At 39.3% G+C, this 16186-nt stretch overlaps 2 protein-coding genes across 2 annotated transcripts; both read left to right on the top strand.

Moving 5' to 3' along the window:
* Positions 1-4507: 4507 nt before the first annotated feature.
* LOC137018313 (neoverrucotoxin subunit beta-like) lies at positions 4508-8029 on the top strand. The gene is made up of 3 exons (XM_067382916.1): positions 4508-4598; positions 4807-6531; positions 7788-8029. Exons 1-3 carry the CDS (start codon positions 4508-4510, stop codon positions 8027-8029), a joined length of 2058 nt encoding a protein of 685 aa, XP_067239017.1.
* A 5234-nt stretch (positions 8030-13263) lies between these two features.
* Positions 13264-14203, top strand: LOC137018785 (complement C1q tumor necrosis factor-related protein 6-like; the record flags this gene model as incomplete). Its single annotated transcript, XM_067383510.1, has 3 exons — positions 13264-13381; positions 13697-13825; positions 13920-14203. Coding segments are annotated over 3 exons (531 nt in total), but the record flags the coding sequence as incomplete, so codon positions are not given.
* Positions 14204-16186: the final 1983 nt, after the last annotated feature.

The raw sequence follows: 16186 nt of genomic DNA on the forward strand, positions 1-16186 counted from the left end.
GTTAGTTCTAACCTTAGGGTATCTATATCTACGACCAGAAGGGAGACGCTTAAACTCCACTGAAAGTGGATTGGTTGTATCCATGCAAACCTTGTCTGCCTTCTGTACCAATCTCGTCAGATATAGTTGGTACAGGTCTACCTGTTGTTTACCAATGATTCTTCCACACGTTTTAACAATCTTCCCCAATTTGTTCCTGTGGGTGATTTTTGAATATCCATACCAACATACAATACAGTAAGAGAGAATCCTCTCAATAAAAGACTTATAAAAAAGGGACAACATTTTGTTATCAACATTAAAATAATTAAGTTTTCTAAGAAAATATAAACGTTGTTAACCCTTTTTAAAAACGGCATCAGCACACTGATCCCAGGATAATTTGCAGTCAATGATAAGACCGAGATATTTATACTCCGTCACCATCTCTATCTCCTCTCCTTTTATCAGAGTTGGAGTGGGTGAGGGAGCCCCATGTCTAAAATCAAAAACCAACTCTTTGGTCTTGGTCGTATTCAAATGCAACTGGGAGGCTTCACACCAGTCAACGAATTCATGCAACACTGGACCGTGCTCAGTTTCATCTCGCTCCAATAGACTAATCACAGCAGTATCATCTGCAAATTTAATTATATAACGTCCAGGATAACTACTGCGACAAGAGTCAGTGTACAATATATATAATAGTGGTGACAAGACGCTACCCTGTGGTGTCCCAACTGAAGTGAAGCGGACCCCAGATAATGTATTCCCCACCCTTACTCTTTGTGGCCGCCCACTCAGGAAGTCCAAGATCCATTTAATTAGTGTTGAGTTTAGTTGGAAACACTCTTGTTACACTCTTGTTACATGTGTTACAGGGTAAGTAATTAAAAAAACACAAATAATCTGATATCACTTGGAAACCTTTATTTGAAAAACAACTTATTTCAAAACAGATTTAAAGTTACGACACTTCTTAATCATTTCTCTTGCTTGGCTTCTTCCTCCTCTTGTTCCTCTTTTTCTTTCTTTTCACTGTTGAATCTTAAGAGGGAATCCCATTTGCTATTCTGTATTAAAAGAAAATACAGTACACCCGGAAATGTGCTCACCGTTTACTCATCTTTTACCCTCATGCCATCTGATATGTATTCGACTTTCCTTCTTCAGATGAACACAATAAAAGGTGTTTAGAAAAAAAAATGTATCATCTGCGAACACTTTATAATGCAAGCTCACGTGTTCCTAAAAGTCGAAGCATCAACAGCACATACAGCAATAACTACAGTAATCCATACGACCCCAATGGATGAATCAATGTCTTCTGAAGAGAAAAGATACGTATTTGTAAGAAAAATACAAAATATTTAACATTTTTAAACTTTCGACCAACTGTCTCCTGTGAGTGCATGCGAGGGTTGAGAGTTCATGCTTGACGTAACTTGAAGCATAACGTAAGTGTGCTCACGAGAAACTCACGCGAAAAGTCACAAGGATGCTGGATGCCGTCATTTTTTTAAAATTATTTTTTATTAATACTCACAACAAAATACAAAGAATAACAGATAATGATAATGAGAAACAAACAAGACAGATTAACAGAGACGGCAGTTCTTGCGTGAGTTTCACATGAATCTCCCACGAAAGCATCATTGAAAGCTTCAGAACGCAAAGTCGACTCTCGTGCAGGCGCTGGTGACAGCTGGTCGGAAGCGAAAAGATAAATAGCCTAAACCATGAGAAAATTTCTGGGTGTACTGTATTTTCTTATACTACAGAATAGCAATGGGATTCCTTCTTAAGATTCATCAGTTGAGAAACAAGAGGAGGAGGAAGCCAAGCGAGAAACAACAACAACAACCAAAAAATGGACAAAACTTGTTACTTACTGTCAGGACTTTAGAATTTGAAATGAAAAGTTGATTTTAAAAAAATGAATAAATGAATATTAAGTGTTGTAGAGCTGTTTTTAATAAAGTTTTTAAAATAAAGGTTTCGGAGTCAGTGATATCAGATTGTTTGCATTTTTTTTAATTACTTACCCTGTAACTACATGAAACAAAAGTATATTTCACCATGTATTAAAAAAGATTGCAATAGTTCTTTCTACTTGCCTTGAAACAATTTAATCAGTGCACTCTTTCGCTAAATTTCTCCCAAACATAAGATTGTTGTCTATCAGTATAAGTACCCCTTAGTTTTAAAATACTTACAGTATAAATAATTTGTTGAAGTATACATGAAGTACACTATATGACATGGCACACTACATGCATGTATCAAAACCAATATACCAATATATCAATTATGTACCCAAATTAACACAGAAATGATGTGGAATAATTTTTTATTATGTGCCATCAGATTGTGTGCAGTGGAGGGTTAAACAGTCTGTAAATATACCTAAATGCCACCGTTTGTTCTTCTGTGCCGCCTCTGCGGTGCAAAGGTTGATTTTGTTTTTAACTGGTTACTTATTGTTCCTGATTGTGTCTTTTCATTCAAATGAACTCTAACTCCTCTGGCCAACGAACAAACACAGTGCGATTATGATTCAGGCAGCATTACAGCAGATAAAATAGATAATTTTCTTAACAACAGTGGTATAAATATGACAATTGGAACACAGTTGGCTTCATACTTCAACTGAAGACATTACCAGACAACTTAATTTCTTAAAGGCACAATATGTTAAATTTTTGCAGTAAAATATCCAAAAACCACCAGTGTTATATATTTTGTTCACTTGAGTACTTACAATATCCCAAATGTTTCCAACTATTTGTAAATCAAATAAATAAACCAACTATTGAGCAAATCATGATTTTAACCTAGGATACGGGACGTGGCCGGGAGTCATCTGTCAATGGCATCATATCTGCGTTAGCCTCGGTTTCCGGTATTATTTTGTAGAAACCATGGAAACACCAAAGTTGCTTTAATATATCACATGTTTTATTAGACAAGGGAAAAACTGTTTGGTTACATTTATTAGGGTGACCATACGTCCTCTTTTCCCTGGACATGTCCTCTTTTTGGACCTAATGCATCCAAATGGGATTTTTTTTTTTTTTTTTTTTTGCTGATATGTTTGGCTTATTTTCTTGTTCTAAATCATGCCATTTGTTTATGTTACCTTTAGGTTACCTTGTTTTTGTGGCTCTATCAGAAGCTAACCAGAGAACCCCAGTCCCCAGCTCTGGGGACTTCAAAAGAATCACCCATGTGGGTTAAGAGCCATGCCACACATTCCAGACCTGCAAAACCCCAATACACATCACACACAGACACACACAAACATGCATGAAAATTGTATGTACCAAATATGACGGTGCCTAAGTGTACCCGCCGTTGTATTTCAAATTGCACACATGTATCCCTAGTGTATAAGCTTAGTTATGACTGTAGTTGTGTTAGTTTTCATTTTAAACGATAAAATTTGAGTATAAACTGTATCTCCCCTTATGCTGTTGCCACCTGACAAGTTTGGTTTCTTTGTAAATGCATTGTTCTATTTTTAATGGTACTTTGAAGAAAGTACACTCCAATCTGATACTTCATAAATTATGCAAATCGAAGACAAGACAAAGAAAAGTTTTGCCTGCCAAAATTGCACCTGTATCATTGGTGGACGTTCCCAAGGATGCGTTCTGGTTTGTTGTCCTTAAAACACAATGACACGCATCTCTTCGTTGCACAAGTTTTTCTGTTGTCAAGCCTTCGTCAGCCTCCATCACCTAGGAGACGTACTCTCTTCTTTGTTTTCCGGTTATCTTACGCTCAAGTTAAACCCTTGCTTTGGAAAACCCGTCGGACCAATTGCTCCAAGCCAAGCGCACTGAAACCCTACAGAAAGGCAGTAACCACAGCACTCGTGAACTTATGCAAGTAACACCCTTTTAAAATTTGTGTAAACTGAGTTTCTTTGCTGGCTCTCAAAGGTTTAACTGTTTGTAATTTGCCACTCTTTTGATCACCTCTGTTATCTTGATTTTACTCTCATTTTCTATATATGTATAGTACTTGTGTATATTTAGCCGATTAACCTTTGTATTATCAATTTCATATATTAAATACATTATATTAATTCTGCTGCTCATTCAGAAAACCAAGTCACTTCTACATTTCGTTTCTGCAACATTGCTTTACGCTTTGATGCTATAATAGGAAGTTATTCTCATGGCCAAAGAATAAAATTTCTTTTATAATAGTCTATGAGAAAACTGATGGTTTGCTGGACAAACTAGGATAGTTTTTCTAAACAACTATTAAACCAAGCTAATCATATATGTAATTGATTATAATCCATTGTAATTAATTCACAATATATGTGCATAATTCCCTCTTGGGTCAATATATATATCATAATTAATCATAAGGCTTTGTGATTTATTATATATATATTTCGCCCATGATTTGAGCTAATTGATAAAATACATGTAATACCTGTGAGACGTTACAGTAGTCATTATTAAACATCAAATGTATAAATATCTCCATTGTATCTCCATTGTTCATTGCAGTCATGGCATCACAGACCATTGAAGTTGCAGCTCTAGGAAGACCTCTGTTTCCCGGTATGCTTTATGACTGCCGCAAGGACACCTTCATTCCAGGTGGTGTATGGTACCTACTAAAATGATTTTTATTCCCTTTTTCACCCAAAAGTGAATCAACAAAACAGTACATGTGTTATCATTTTGAGACATGAAATGAAGAACCCAAATATTAAATTAGCTGTAATATAGATACAAAATCGGCATGTTTACTTCAACAGTCCATTGCACCCTCATATGTAACTGTTAAAGTCATTCCTCATTTCAGGTGTTACTCTGTGGGATAAGAAATCACTGAGTGAAGATTTGGATAGTCGTCTAAAGCTCATGACAGATTTGAAGTTCAGTAGCTCCGACTCTCTCTCTAGTAAGTCCAGTCTCCTGGATGTGAGTGCTTCACTGAAGGCCAGCTTTCTGGGAGGGCTGGTGGAGGTGGGAGGATCTGCCAAGTTTCTGCTTGATACCAAATCCTCAAACCAACAATCCAGAGTTACAATGTATTACAGTGAAACCTCCAGGTTCGAACAGCTCACTATGACTCACCTGGGCCAGATCACCTACCCTGAGGTCTTTGACCAGAAAACTGCAACTCATGTGGTCACGGCTGTACTGTACGGAGCTCAAGCCTTCATGGTGTTTGACCGGACCTTTTCAGAAGAGGAAAACAAGCAGGAGATTGAGGGACAACTGAATATCATGATCAAGATGATCCCTGGATTTTCTATTAAGGGAAAAGGAGCTTTAAAAATGTCAGATGGTCATAAGAAGATGGTTGAGAGCATCGCCTGCACATTTTATGGTGACGTCCGCCTTGAGAAGAGCCCCACCACTTACATGGAGGCTATAGAAGTGTACAAGAAACTCCCTGCTCTCCTGAAGGAGGATCCACAGAATGCAGTTCCAATTAAAGTCTGGCTCTATCCTCTTTCTCTACTGGATGCAAAAGCTGCTCAGTTGAAGAGAGCAATTAGCACAAGTCTGGTTTCCAAAACAGAAGATGTAATTGAGGAGCTGGGTGAAGTAGAGAGGACATGCAATGACCTCTTCAGAAATACACTGGTAAATGTTTTCAGAGACATCAAAGAGAGGCTCTGTTCATTTCAGGGCTCTTTTAGCATTTACAAAACAGTGATCTTGAAAGCACTGGCTAGGGTCTTGCCTGCTATACGAGGAGGAGAGATGGAGGAAAATTCATTGGAAGACATCCTGAAGATCCACTACAGCTCCCCTTTTAATCCTGACATGCTTAACCAGTGGTTGGATCATGCAAAGTCTGAACTTAACTTCTTGAGTTCTCACACCAAGGTGCTGGAGGGAATCCTAACTGAAGACTCAGACCGTCTCAACACCATCCTCCTTGATCCTAATATTGATGTTGTAGTGTGCTTGACCTTCACATCTCTGAAGTATGAAGACCAGTATCTTTCAACCCTGAAGGAGTTTGTGCAATCTGCTAAGTTGAAAGATCTAGATGTGGCGATGAACGCGAGTTCTTGCACGTTACCGTCTGTCAAAAAGTGGATCCACTATCCTGATGTCATCTCAAAGATGAGAGAGAAGTTAACTCTTTTCAAAAGTTTTTCAGAGGCTAATAAAGATGGAAAGAGGTGCAGATTTATTATTTCTGCCATATCCAATCCATTCAGTCCAGGCTCCTCCATCTATCTGTATGAAAAAGGGAAGCTGACAAACACACAGTTCCAGCTCGTGTCGAAGCCTCCCCCACCAATAGTGAAGAATGTCCTGGAGCGCAGTGTGTCCCTGAAACTGCAGAAGTCCCCAACTGGAGAAACTGTGCGGTACAGAGTGGAGTACCAGCAGGTAAATGCAGATTCTGATGCTGAGGAACAGTGGCTTGTCAAAAACACATCTGATGAAGACTTTACTCTGACTGGACTGGAGTTTGGAAAGCAGTACTTGATCCGTTACAGGATAGTGGGTAAAGTGGGAGTGAGTGAAGCCAGTGACAGTATCGGCTCCATACCGGCTTCAGGTAAGTGTCATATGCACATTTTTTCTGCATGAATCTTTGTCTTTTAAAATATATAAAGTTTGCTTCATTCACACTTTTTCACACAGTCAATTATTGACAACCATATTTCCTAACAGGTGTGGCTATTAATAAATGTGTAACATGTTAGTCGCAATTACTGTTTTTATTTTTTTATTAAGTGACGGAAATGCTGGTTACAAATGTAACTGTGGTTCTATGATTAAGTGGAAGACCGTCAGAGGCAGTGCTGAAAGCACTAGTGGAAAACTCCTCACGCTCACTCTTGATTGAGAATCGAATGACAAAGTTGTCACCTCGTGACTCGTGACATGCCTTGAACTATAATAACCCCCTTAGCACGTCACCTCGATCTCTTAGATCATTCTTGCAATACCGAGTGACCAGAGACTCTGGTGGTCTTCCACTTAGTCATAGAACCATAGTTCTATTTCCTTTCACTCCAGACTGCCAGAAGCAGTAGTGAAAGCACTAGTGGAAGATAAATACCTACACAGTCAGGATGGATCCCCCTGAGAAGCATCCAGGCAGGCAGAAAGCACTGCAGCACATACTGCTGGCAAGGGAATCACATTCAATTAAAATGTGAAAATGTACATGATGAAGCCCAGGTTGCTGCCGCACAAATTTCAGAGAGCAACACCCCTTTGAACGCTGCCCAAGATGTTGCCAAGGCACGTGTAAAGTGACAATGAATAGATGAGGGAACAGACCTTCCTGCAGATTCATATGCATGTAGAATGAACTGCTTCACCCAGTGTGCCAGTCTCTGTTTAGAAAGTGCAGCACCTCTGAGCATTTCACTAAAACAAACAAACAATTGTCTGTTTTACGCCAGGCTGCTGTCCTATCAATGTAAGTCCTCAAGGACCTAACTGGACATAGCTCCAAACGTATGTCATTTTGATCTGATGGCAGTGCAGCCAACACGATAGGTGTGTTCATAAAATGTGGAGACAAGACCTTGGGTAGAAATGCTGGGTTAGGCCACAATGAGACACTACTAAAGTCAGCACTCCAGCACAAACAGGGTACACTCACAGATAATGCATGGAGTTCACTCACACGCTTTGCTGTAGTAATTGCCAAGAGAAATGCAGTCTTGAATGATAGCCACTTAATGTCTGACTCCAAAATTGGCACGAATGGGGGCTGACACAGGGAACTAAGCACCATACTCAAATCCCATGCCAAACTTTCCCTCCTAACTAACTCAATAGATCCTGTCTGTTCGGCAGATGACAATGAGGCCCTATTAATAATGAAAGAAGTGTCTGAAACCACGGCCTTGCAGGCCAATGAGGAGCCACTAACAGTAGATGGTGCCCGCAGTTGCGCACCCAACACAGTGTCTTCCAAATCAGTGGTAACGGGGGAAAAGCATAAAGCATCATGTCTGGCCAGTTGTGGGCTAACGCATCCAGACCCAGAGACCCTGGTTCATCCATCAGGGACAACCAACGAGGACAATGAGACATGAGACTGTCTGCAAACACATCCACCGCAGCGGTCCCATATGTTCTCCATATCATCTGCACGACGTCTGAATGTAGACCCCAATCTCCCTGCGACACCCTGCCACGAGAGAGAGCATCTGCAGCATGATTGAGTCGACCTAGTAGGTATGCTGCCTGGATGGAAAGCAGATTGATCTGTGCCCAAATGAGTAGATTGTGAGCTACCCGAAGCACACTCTGTGACCACATGCCTCCCTGATGATTGATATAAAAAAATAGCCACTTTGTTGTCCGTGCGCACCAAGACATGCTTTCCCCTGAGAACAGTCTGAAAATATAAAAAGGGTAAGGAACACCGCTGTCAGTTCTAAAACATTTATGTGTGCTGTATGCATAGCCCCTCTCCAGGTGCCATTCACTCCCCTCCTGCGCCAGATTCCCTCCCATCCGAGAAGACTGGCATCTGCTCTTATGACTTCCCAGTGAGCAGGTGGAGGTCCTAATGGAACTCCTGTGAGGAGAAACTGCTGCTGTGACAATGGTGCTAGAGCTTGCATGCAGCGAGGTGTAACTTTGATCTTTGTGTATCTGTCTTGTATCGGACACAGTCATTTTTGGATGAGCCAGCACTGGAATGGCCTGAGGCACAATAACCCGAGTGGTACTACTGCTGTTGCTGCTATGATCTTCCCTTAAGAGTCTCAAGAGAACCACATAGCACAAGTGTGACCCACCCGAAGCCTCTTTATATCTCTCAGAATCGACCCTATTCTCTCTGGAGTCAGGCAAGCTGACATTGTAAGAGAGTTTAGGGTAAGGCCTATGTAACTGGTTGACTTTGTCGGAACAAGCTTGCATTTGTCCCAGTTCACAGTGATCCCCAAAGCTGTGACGTGTTCCGGCAGGTGAAAAGCTTGATCTATTACTTGCTGGGGTGATGCTGCACAGACAAGCCAGTCATCCAGGTATGGTAACACCCTCATGCCATTCCTCTGGAGCGGTTCCAGTGCTGACTGGATGAACTTTGAAAAAACTCTTTTGCCAAAGCCAGGCCAAACGGAAGAACCCTGAACTGAAATATTTGACCCCCTATGGCAAATCGAAGGAACCGCCTGTGCTCTGGTGCAATCAGAACATGAAAATAGGCGTCCTTCAAGTCTATTGTCATGAACCAATCTTGCGGCATGATGGCCTGCAACACATCTGTTGTGCGTAACATTCTGAATGGCAGGAACTTGAGAAAACGATTTAAGTTTCTTAAATCCAAAATGGGGCGAAACCCACTGTCTTACTTTGTGACCAGAAAATAAATGGAAAAAAATCCCCCGGGATGAACTTGGGGATCGACATGATCTATGGCACCTTTGCACAACAACACTTAAACTTCATGCGCAAGTGCCTGTGCCTGACGTGGATCGTGAACTATTGTTTGTCTCACGCCTGTATGAACAGGACAGCGAAACTGTATACGGTACCCTCTTGAAAGGGTTGTCAAGAGCCATTTATTTGTTGTTATTGATCTCCAATGATTCAATTGACTTTCCGTGAAACAGCACACTGTCGACATGTGTGCGTCAACACTCCCGAAACGATTTCCTGTAGAGATGGGGGGGCGACATTGGGGACCTGGGAGGCAGATGTGGGCCATGTGGTTGAATCCCGCCACAACGGGGAGGTGGAGGAGGTGGTGTAGTAGAATTCCGATTGAAATGCTGCTTGAGGAGGCCTGGGACCTGGGGCAGTCCCCACATGACGGGAGCGAGTTTCAGACACTGACACACGCCGATCCAAAGCTTCATGTGCAGCTGGTCCAAAAATTCGACCAGGTACCAAGTTGATAAATCCGGAGTTTTCCACTATTGCTTTCAGCACTGCCTCTGGCGGTCTGGAGCAAAAGGAAATAGAACGAGCTTCCATACTATAAAGCCTAGAAAGCATGCATAAAAGCGCTCCCTTTATAACCACTAAGCTGTCATTCATCTTAAATCATTGCGATCTCACAAAGTTCTGCTAATCGATTAAGCTGTCTGAAGAATGAATATCTTATTTGGCCTACATAATAACTAAACTTTTTTGTTAAAAGTTAAATTATAACGAGAGGATTTGAGTGTGCAGATCTCAGCACTGGACTCAAACTCATGCGTTCAAGAAATCATCAAGTAAGTTCGTGATTGGCTACATTGCTCAAAATTGTAAATAGAAAACCTGTTTATATTAATTTCAACGCTCTTAAGAGCACAATCACCAAATCTGTTTAGAGACTGAGAGCATTAGCAAGAGTGCAGAATTCAGTTAGAATTCCGAGTTCAGCTCGCGCACTGAACAAAACTCCGGCGTTTCAGTGATGACTGATCTGAACGCCTTGGCCATTGCTATTGTAAGCTCAACAGAATCATTTGTGATTGGTTATAGGGTGCAACGCTGTAAAACGTGTAAAAAGTATAATGCAACATGAGCAGATCTATATTAAATGCCGCAAACAACACTTTTAATTTAATTTCCATTTTCATTTTATTACTAGATTTAGTTTAAATGTGCAGATGCATTTTTGGCCAAGCCCCCTTTATTTTTTTACCCACTGCCAGGGGAAGGTTAAGCCTTCCCCAGCCTTACACACACTTCGCCTATGGTTAGAGAACGAAATAAACATGAATGAACATCAGAAAATATGTTGAAAGATAGAGTACAATAAAATCTGTATCATGCCTCTCATGTAATCGCTCAACCAGTGTTTCGATCGCGAAAAGACATAGACAAAAAAGCTTGTAAACAATCCCTGCATCCCAATGTGCATACTATCCACCCTATCCACCTTAAAGGATTAGTTCACTTTTAAATAAACTTTTCCTGATAATTTACTCACCCCCATGTCATCCAAGATGTTTATGTCTTTCTTTCTTCAGTCGAAAAGAAATTAAGGGGACCCACTTTATATTAAGTGGCCTTAACTACTATGTACTTACATTTAAATTAATCATTTGATACAATGCACTTATTGTGTACATACATGTTTTTACATTGTACTTATATTTTAAAAACACCTGCATGTAATTACATCTGTAACTAATTTCTGTAATTACATTTATAATTACACTGTTGACCCATCCCTTACACCTTACCCCTACCCTTAAACCTACCCATACCACCAAAGCTTTCCCTAACCTTACCCGTACCCCACCTCAATAGCTGAAAATGTGTTTTGCAATTCAATATGAACCCAATAAGTACATTGTACTTATTTTTTGATGTAAGTACATAGTAGTTAAGGCCACTTAATATAAAGTGGGACCAATTAAGGTTTTTGATGAAAACATTCCAGGATTATTCTCCTTATAGTGGACTTCACTGGCCTCTAGATGGATGGAGGTCAAAATTACAGTTTCAGTGCAGCTCCAAAGAGCTTTAAACAATACCAGACGAGGAATAAGGGTCTTATCTAGCATTGGTCATTTTTGAAAAAAATACAACCGTTTATGCTTTATAAACACAAAATATCGCCTTGAACGTACTTCCCGTTTCCGCATTCTTCAAAACGCTTACGTTTTGAATTTAAAAGTGTATTTACGCTGAAGTTTTGAATTTTAATGTGTATTTAAAAGTGGACTAATCCTTTAATATTGAATATTAATAATCTCACATACTGTTTTGAATGGATAGTATACACATTAAGATGCAGGCATAGTCATATGTATCTCAGAAAAGCCATTCGTTGACCATTAACTTGATAGTCACCATCGGTGCACTCGCCACCAAGTGGACAGGGGTGAGAATTACAGTTACAAGTTACAATAGACACTCAGTGTAATCTGTCAAAATGCTGAATGGCTTTCAGATTTTTCCGTCACTACTAAAAAAAAATCTGTCAATAACGGAATATTTTCAGTTAACGCGACCTCTGATCTATATAGACCTGTTCCCCTGTGCTCTTCAGCACTAAAAGAGCATTTCCCTAAAAACAGCAAGCGGACAGTGAGCATCTTTTTAGCATTTCTGGATGCGGTCGTTTCCTGTCCTCATTTGATGGCCACAATCGCTGTGTCACATGCCTTTGCATTAGCACGATGAGACAGTGTTCATGGGTGGTTCATGTTCTCATCATGTGGTGCTACACAGACCAATTGCCGTGTGACATAAAGCATGCCAGTTAGAAATTTTGGCCGACTTACATATTGAGAAGCCATGTGCTCATACCAAACATGACAAACAAACACTCATGAGCCATGTGCTCAAACAGCGCAGACGCCAATACATCGAACACATGACAAGGGAACCAACAACAACCATGTGTTCACAAAAAAAGACACAACATGGAGCAAGAACATCCGGATCCTGATTCAGGAACCGAAACCAACCTAGACAGAAAAGTCAGGATCCAAAAACACAAACCGAATATGTGAGCACAGCTGTCAGGATCCTGTAAACAAAACCAGAAACAGGACAAAGGACAACTTATTAAAACACGACGCTTAAAGGTACTAAAGAGGATCTTTTCGTCGACTGAGAAACCAAAGACTGTTACTGAGTTTTTGAAATGAGCGCATGCGTAAGAACAACCCCCCTCCTTCACAGCTCATTTCGAGGGAACGCCTCCCAAAACTCGTGCACGAGTATTGGAACAGGAGTGTTTACCACCGGCATTCGCTGTGTCGTGTTAGTGGATTCATTATGTCGGACTCACCGCAGGTAACTCATAATCTGCAGTTGTTATTCCTGTCTCCGGACAAAAACATCGCATGCGGTGCCTGTGGAGTGTGGAAAGTTACTGGAGCGCGCAGCCGCGCTCGTCTCTCACAAGGAACGTCACGGCAGTGATTGACAAGCCAGAGGGCCAATCGTTTACGCGATGATCGCGTAAACGATTGGCTGATGTTTTTAAGGCCCTACCTCGTGCACAGATGATGTATATTAATATTATTCCTTTCAGTGCACCTAATAAATAGTCTTTTATCAGTTAGTAAAGACAGTTTCAAGTAATATTGCAAAAATGTATAAAACAAAACATCCTCTTTAGCACCTTTAAGTGTACTTAATCTTTAGTCATGATTTAAATAATAGGGCCTACACTTATTTTGACATCAAACATACTAAAGCACATGTAAAGTACTTGATTATAATTAATCTGTAGTGTGTTATTTGATATTACATGTAAAGCTAGTTTATTTTTAATGTTTTTTGAATATCATATATAATATTATATACTGTATTCACTCTGAATGCCTCTGAATAAAGATGAAAACAAACATTTTTTCTTTTGAAAATATGCACAGACATACTGAAGGAACTTGAAGCCACAGATAACCAAATCTTGAAAACTCTGGAAACCAGACTTGCTAACAGTGAAGCTCAGATTGAGAAACTCCAAAAGGAAATCCGAGGTGAGACTAGTGTTTTTAATGTGCTGTAATATCATATTCACTGAAAAACAATTGGTGTAGGATTTACTGTGCAATTATTTGTGAAATTTCCTTGCAATGTCTGTAAACTGTTTCAAAGAAAGGACATGTATCACACTGAATTAAATGTGAAATTAAGTAGAAAGGCTGAAATAGTATTTTCCTGTAAAACATACTCCAATAATCTTAATATATATTTTTTTAATGTAAATGTATCTCAAAAAGGTTTATAGATACATTGTTTTCATTGCTACTGGGCCAATTTTCAAATTTTAAGAAGGTGTGTGTTCTCTTCAGACAAACCAAAGGTGGCATTTTCAGCTGCATTGGGATCAAAGGGTTACGTTGGACTAGTAAACACAGATACAACACTGATTTACAAGAAAATCTTCAGTAATGTTGGTGATGCCTACAACAAGTCCACAGGTATTGATAATCCACACCGCTGAAAACAATATCAACACACTTGTATAATTCATGTCTACAGCTGTTAATGGAGATCTGTCTCACTCTTTAACAGGGATTTTCACAGCACCGGTACGAGGAGTTTACTATTTCAGTTTCTTCTACCATTGTGGAGTTAAAAATCCAACATGGTTGTTCTTGTACAGAAATGGACAGAAAGAAGCAATAACAGGACATCACAAGACTGGATCTCATATAAAGAACGGAGGCAATGGCTTAATGCTGCTGTTGGAGAAAGGGGATCGGGTCTATATGGTACTCCTAAAGAACTCATGGATCTGGGATGATGTCTCAGAAAATGTCACAGTGTTCAGTGGTTTTCTTATCAATGCCATGTAAATTAAATACACCCTGGGAACAAACATAACAGTTATGAAACATATTATGGGTTTACAGGTGTTCAAATATCAGGCTACTTAATCCAGTCTTTGTTTGATGAGAATGAATCATTGAAACATCAAAATAACCAGCTTCGAATTATTTTAATATGGCTATTTACTCTTTTTGATCAATACAACACCATCTTTAAAGAAAGTGTTTGTTAGCATTTGTTTCCATGGTTACTTGTTTGATTAATGCACTGCATCTGCTTCATTCTTTGGTTTGATTTAGTTTATATAGTATTGATGAGTATTGGGACGAATATTTCTCATAATAACAATCAATCATTTAATCAGTTATATTTTAATCATTAGAAATCATTTATTGTTTTATGTTTAGCTTTCTTTTATGACAAAAGTACATTGTTTCTTTCTTGAACTGTCCTTGTTGACCTGTGTTTTTTCATTCTGCTGCACATGTATGCATTCTGAGTGTTTTCTTTGACATGTGCAAATAATGCGGTGTTAAAGTACATGATATTATTTTCATCTGCAGAAGTAAACTGTGCATGGCCAAGGCAATGACCAAGTACCTTCATCTTTTTCTGTATGTTCAGTCAATTTTGCTCTTTGGCATTCTGATTCAATGAGATCCCGACAAACTTTATTTTTCCTTTGGCAAGAATATTTTACTCAGATTTTGTTAAGATCTTACTAAGATTTTTATTAAGATTTTTACTAACATTTGAAGTTGATTTCTAACTGTTTGTGTTATTCTTTTATCATAATTTTTCTTTATTAAATTTGCTTTTTTATCATTTCTAAATCAATATGTCTATCATTTATTATTTGATCATATTTTATTAACCAATAAAATCAATTCAATCATCTGACCTGGATCTCCTCATTGCATCAAGTATTTTCTATTAGTCTTTGTTCCATCTTCAAAGAAAGTGGGTTGTTCTGTTCATGCTTTTTAAGAGATCTGATTGTATTGAGTAGTTTTACTATTTTTGAGTTTGTTAATAAATAGCGACTGCTGCAATTAGATCCTGATTTTTTGTGTGAAAAATCTGTGCTGCAATCAGCCTGTGATGAACGTCCACTGAAGGAGAGTTGAATGTGAACCCAAGTGCAGTTTTAATGAATCCAAAACGAACAGATACAAAATAACACTTGACTTACAGAAATACAGTATAACACTCAGCAACAGCAGTTGGCAGTTGTTATATACTTGCACTAGCATATTGTATATGACAATTTAGTTCAAACTTTGACCTGTGGAGGGCAGTAATACACTTAGCAGCGTCTACACTGCCGGAATTCTAATAGAGAAGAAGAAGAAGAGCGCTAGTTCAAGACGAACGTCTATGGTTAAAACGTATATCATTTTTTATTTTTTTTTTAGAAAACAACCGATCGTTTCTCTAGATAAGACTCTTATTCCTTGTCTGGTATCATTTAAAGCCCTTTGAAGCTGCACTGTCTTATGTCGCTATGTCTTACTTCATGTTATTTACAGCTAATAAGTCTATATTCAGGTCAGATGGTGGTCTTGCATTCAGTAAAGACTACAACAGCCCTTTACTGCAGTGAAGACCTACACTGACCTCAGCGAACGAACGAACACTGCTGGCTACACCACCGGTCACATCCCTCCACAACAATTCTGTCATCATGGCTCATCTATAAGCAGAATGAGCTTTTAATAATGCCATTCTACAAAAACACTGAGCTGTGCCCCATATTTATGTAGTGCATCACCAGCAGATGGCAGTCTCGGTCCACTGACAGGCAAATCCTCCCAGTTCTCAAATGAGCACAGACCAAAAAAACACAATAATAATAATATAACCTATTAAGGTCATTTTCTTTTAATTAGTGTAAAACTTGAAACTGAAGCAATATTATGCAGCATATGAGAGAGAAAGATTCACACTCCAGTCCAGAAGGTGGCAGAAACCTTGTTTTGTCAACCACCATTAAACGTGGAAGAATGAAT

This window comes from Chanodichthys erythropterus, chromosome 4, assembly GCF_024489055.1.
Source record: "Chanodichthys erythropterus isolate Z2021 chromosome 4, ASM2448905v1, whole genome shotgun sequence".
In the NCBI taxonomy this organism is placed as follows: domain Eukaryota; kingdom Metazoa; phylum Chordata; class Actinopteri; order Cypriniformes; family Xenocyprididae; genus Chanodichthys; species Chanodichthys erythropterus.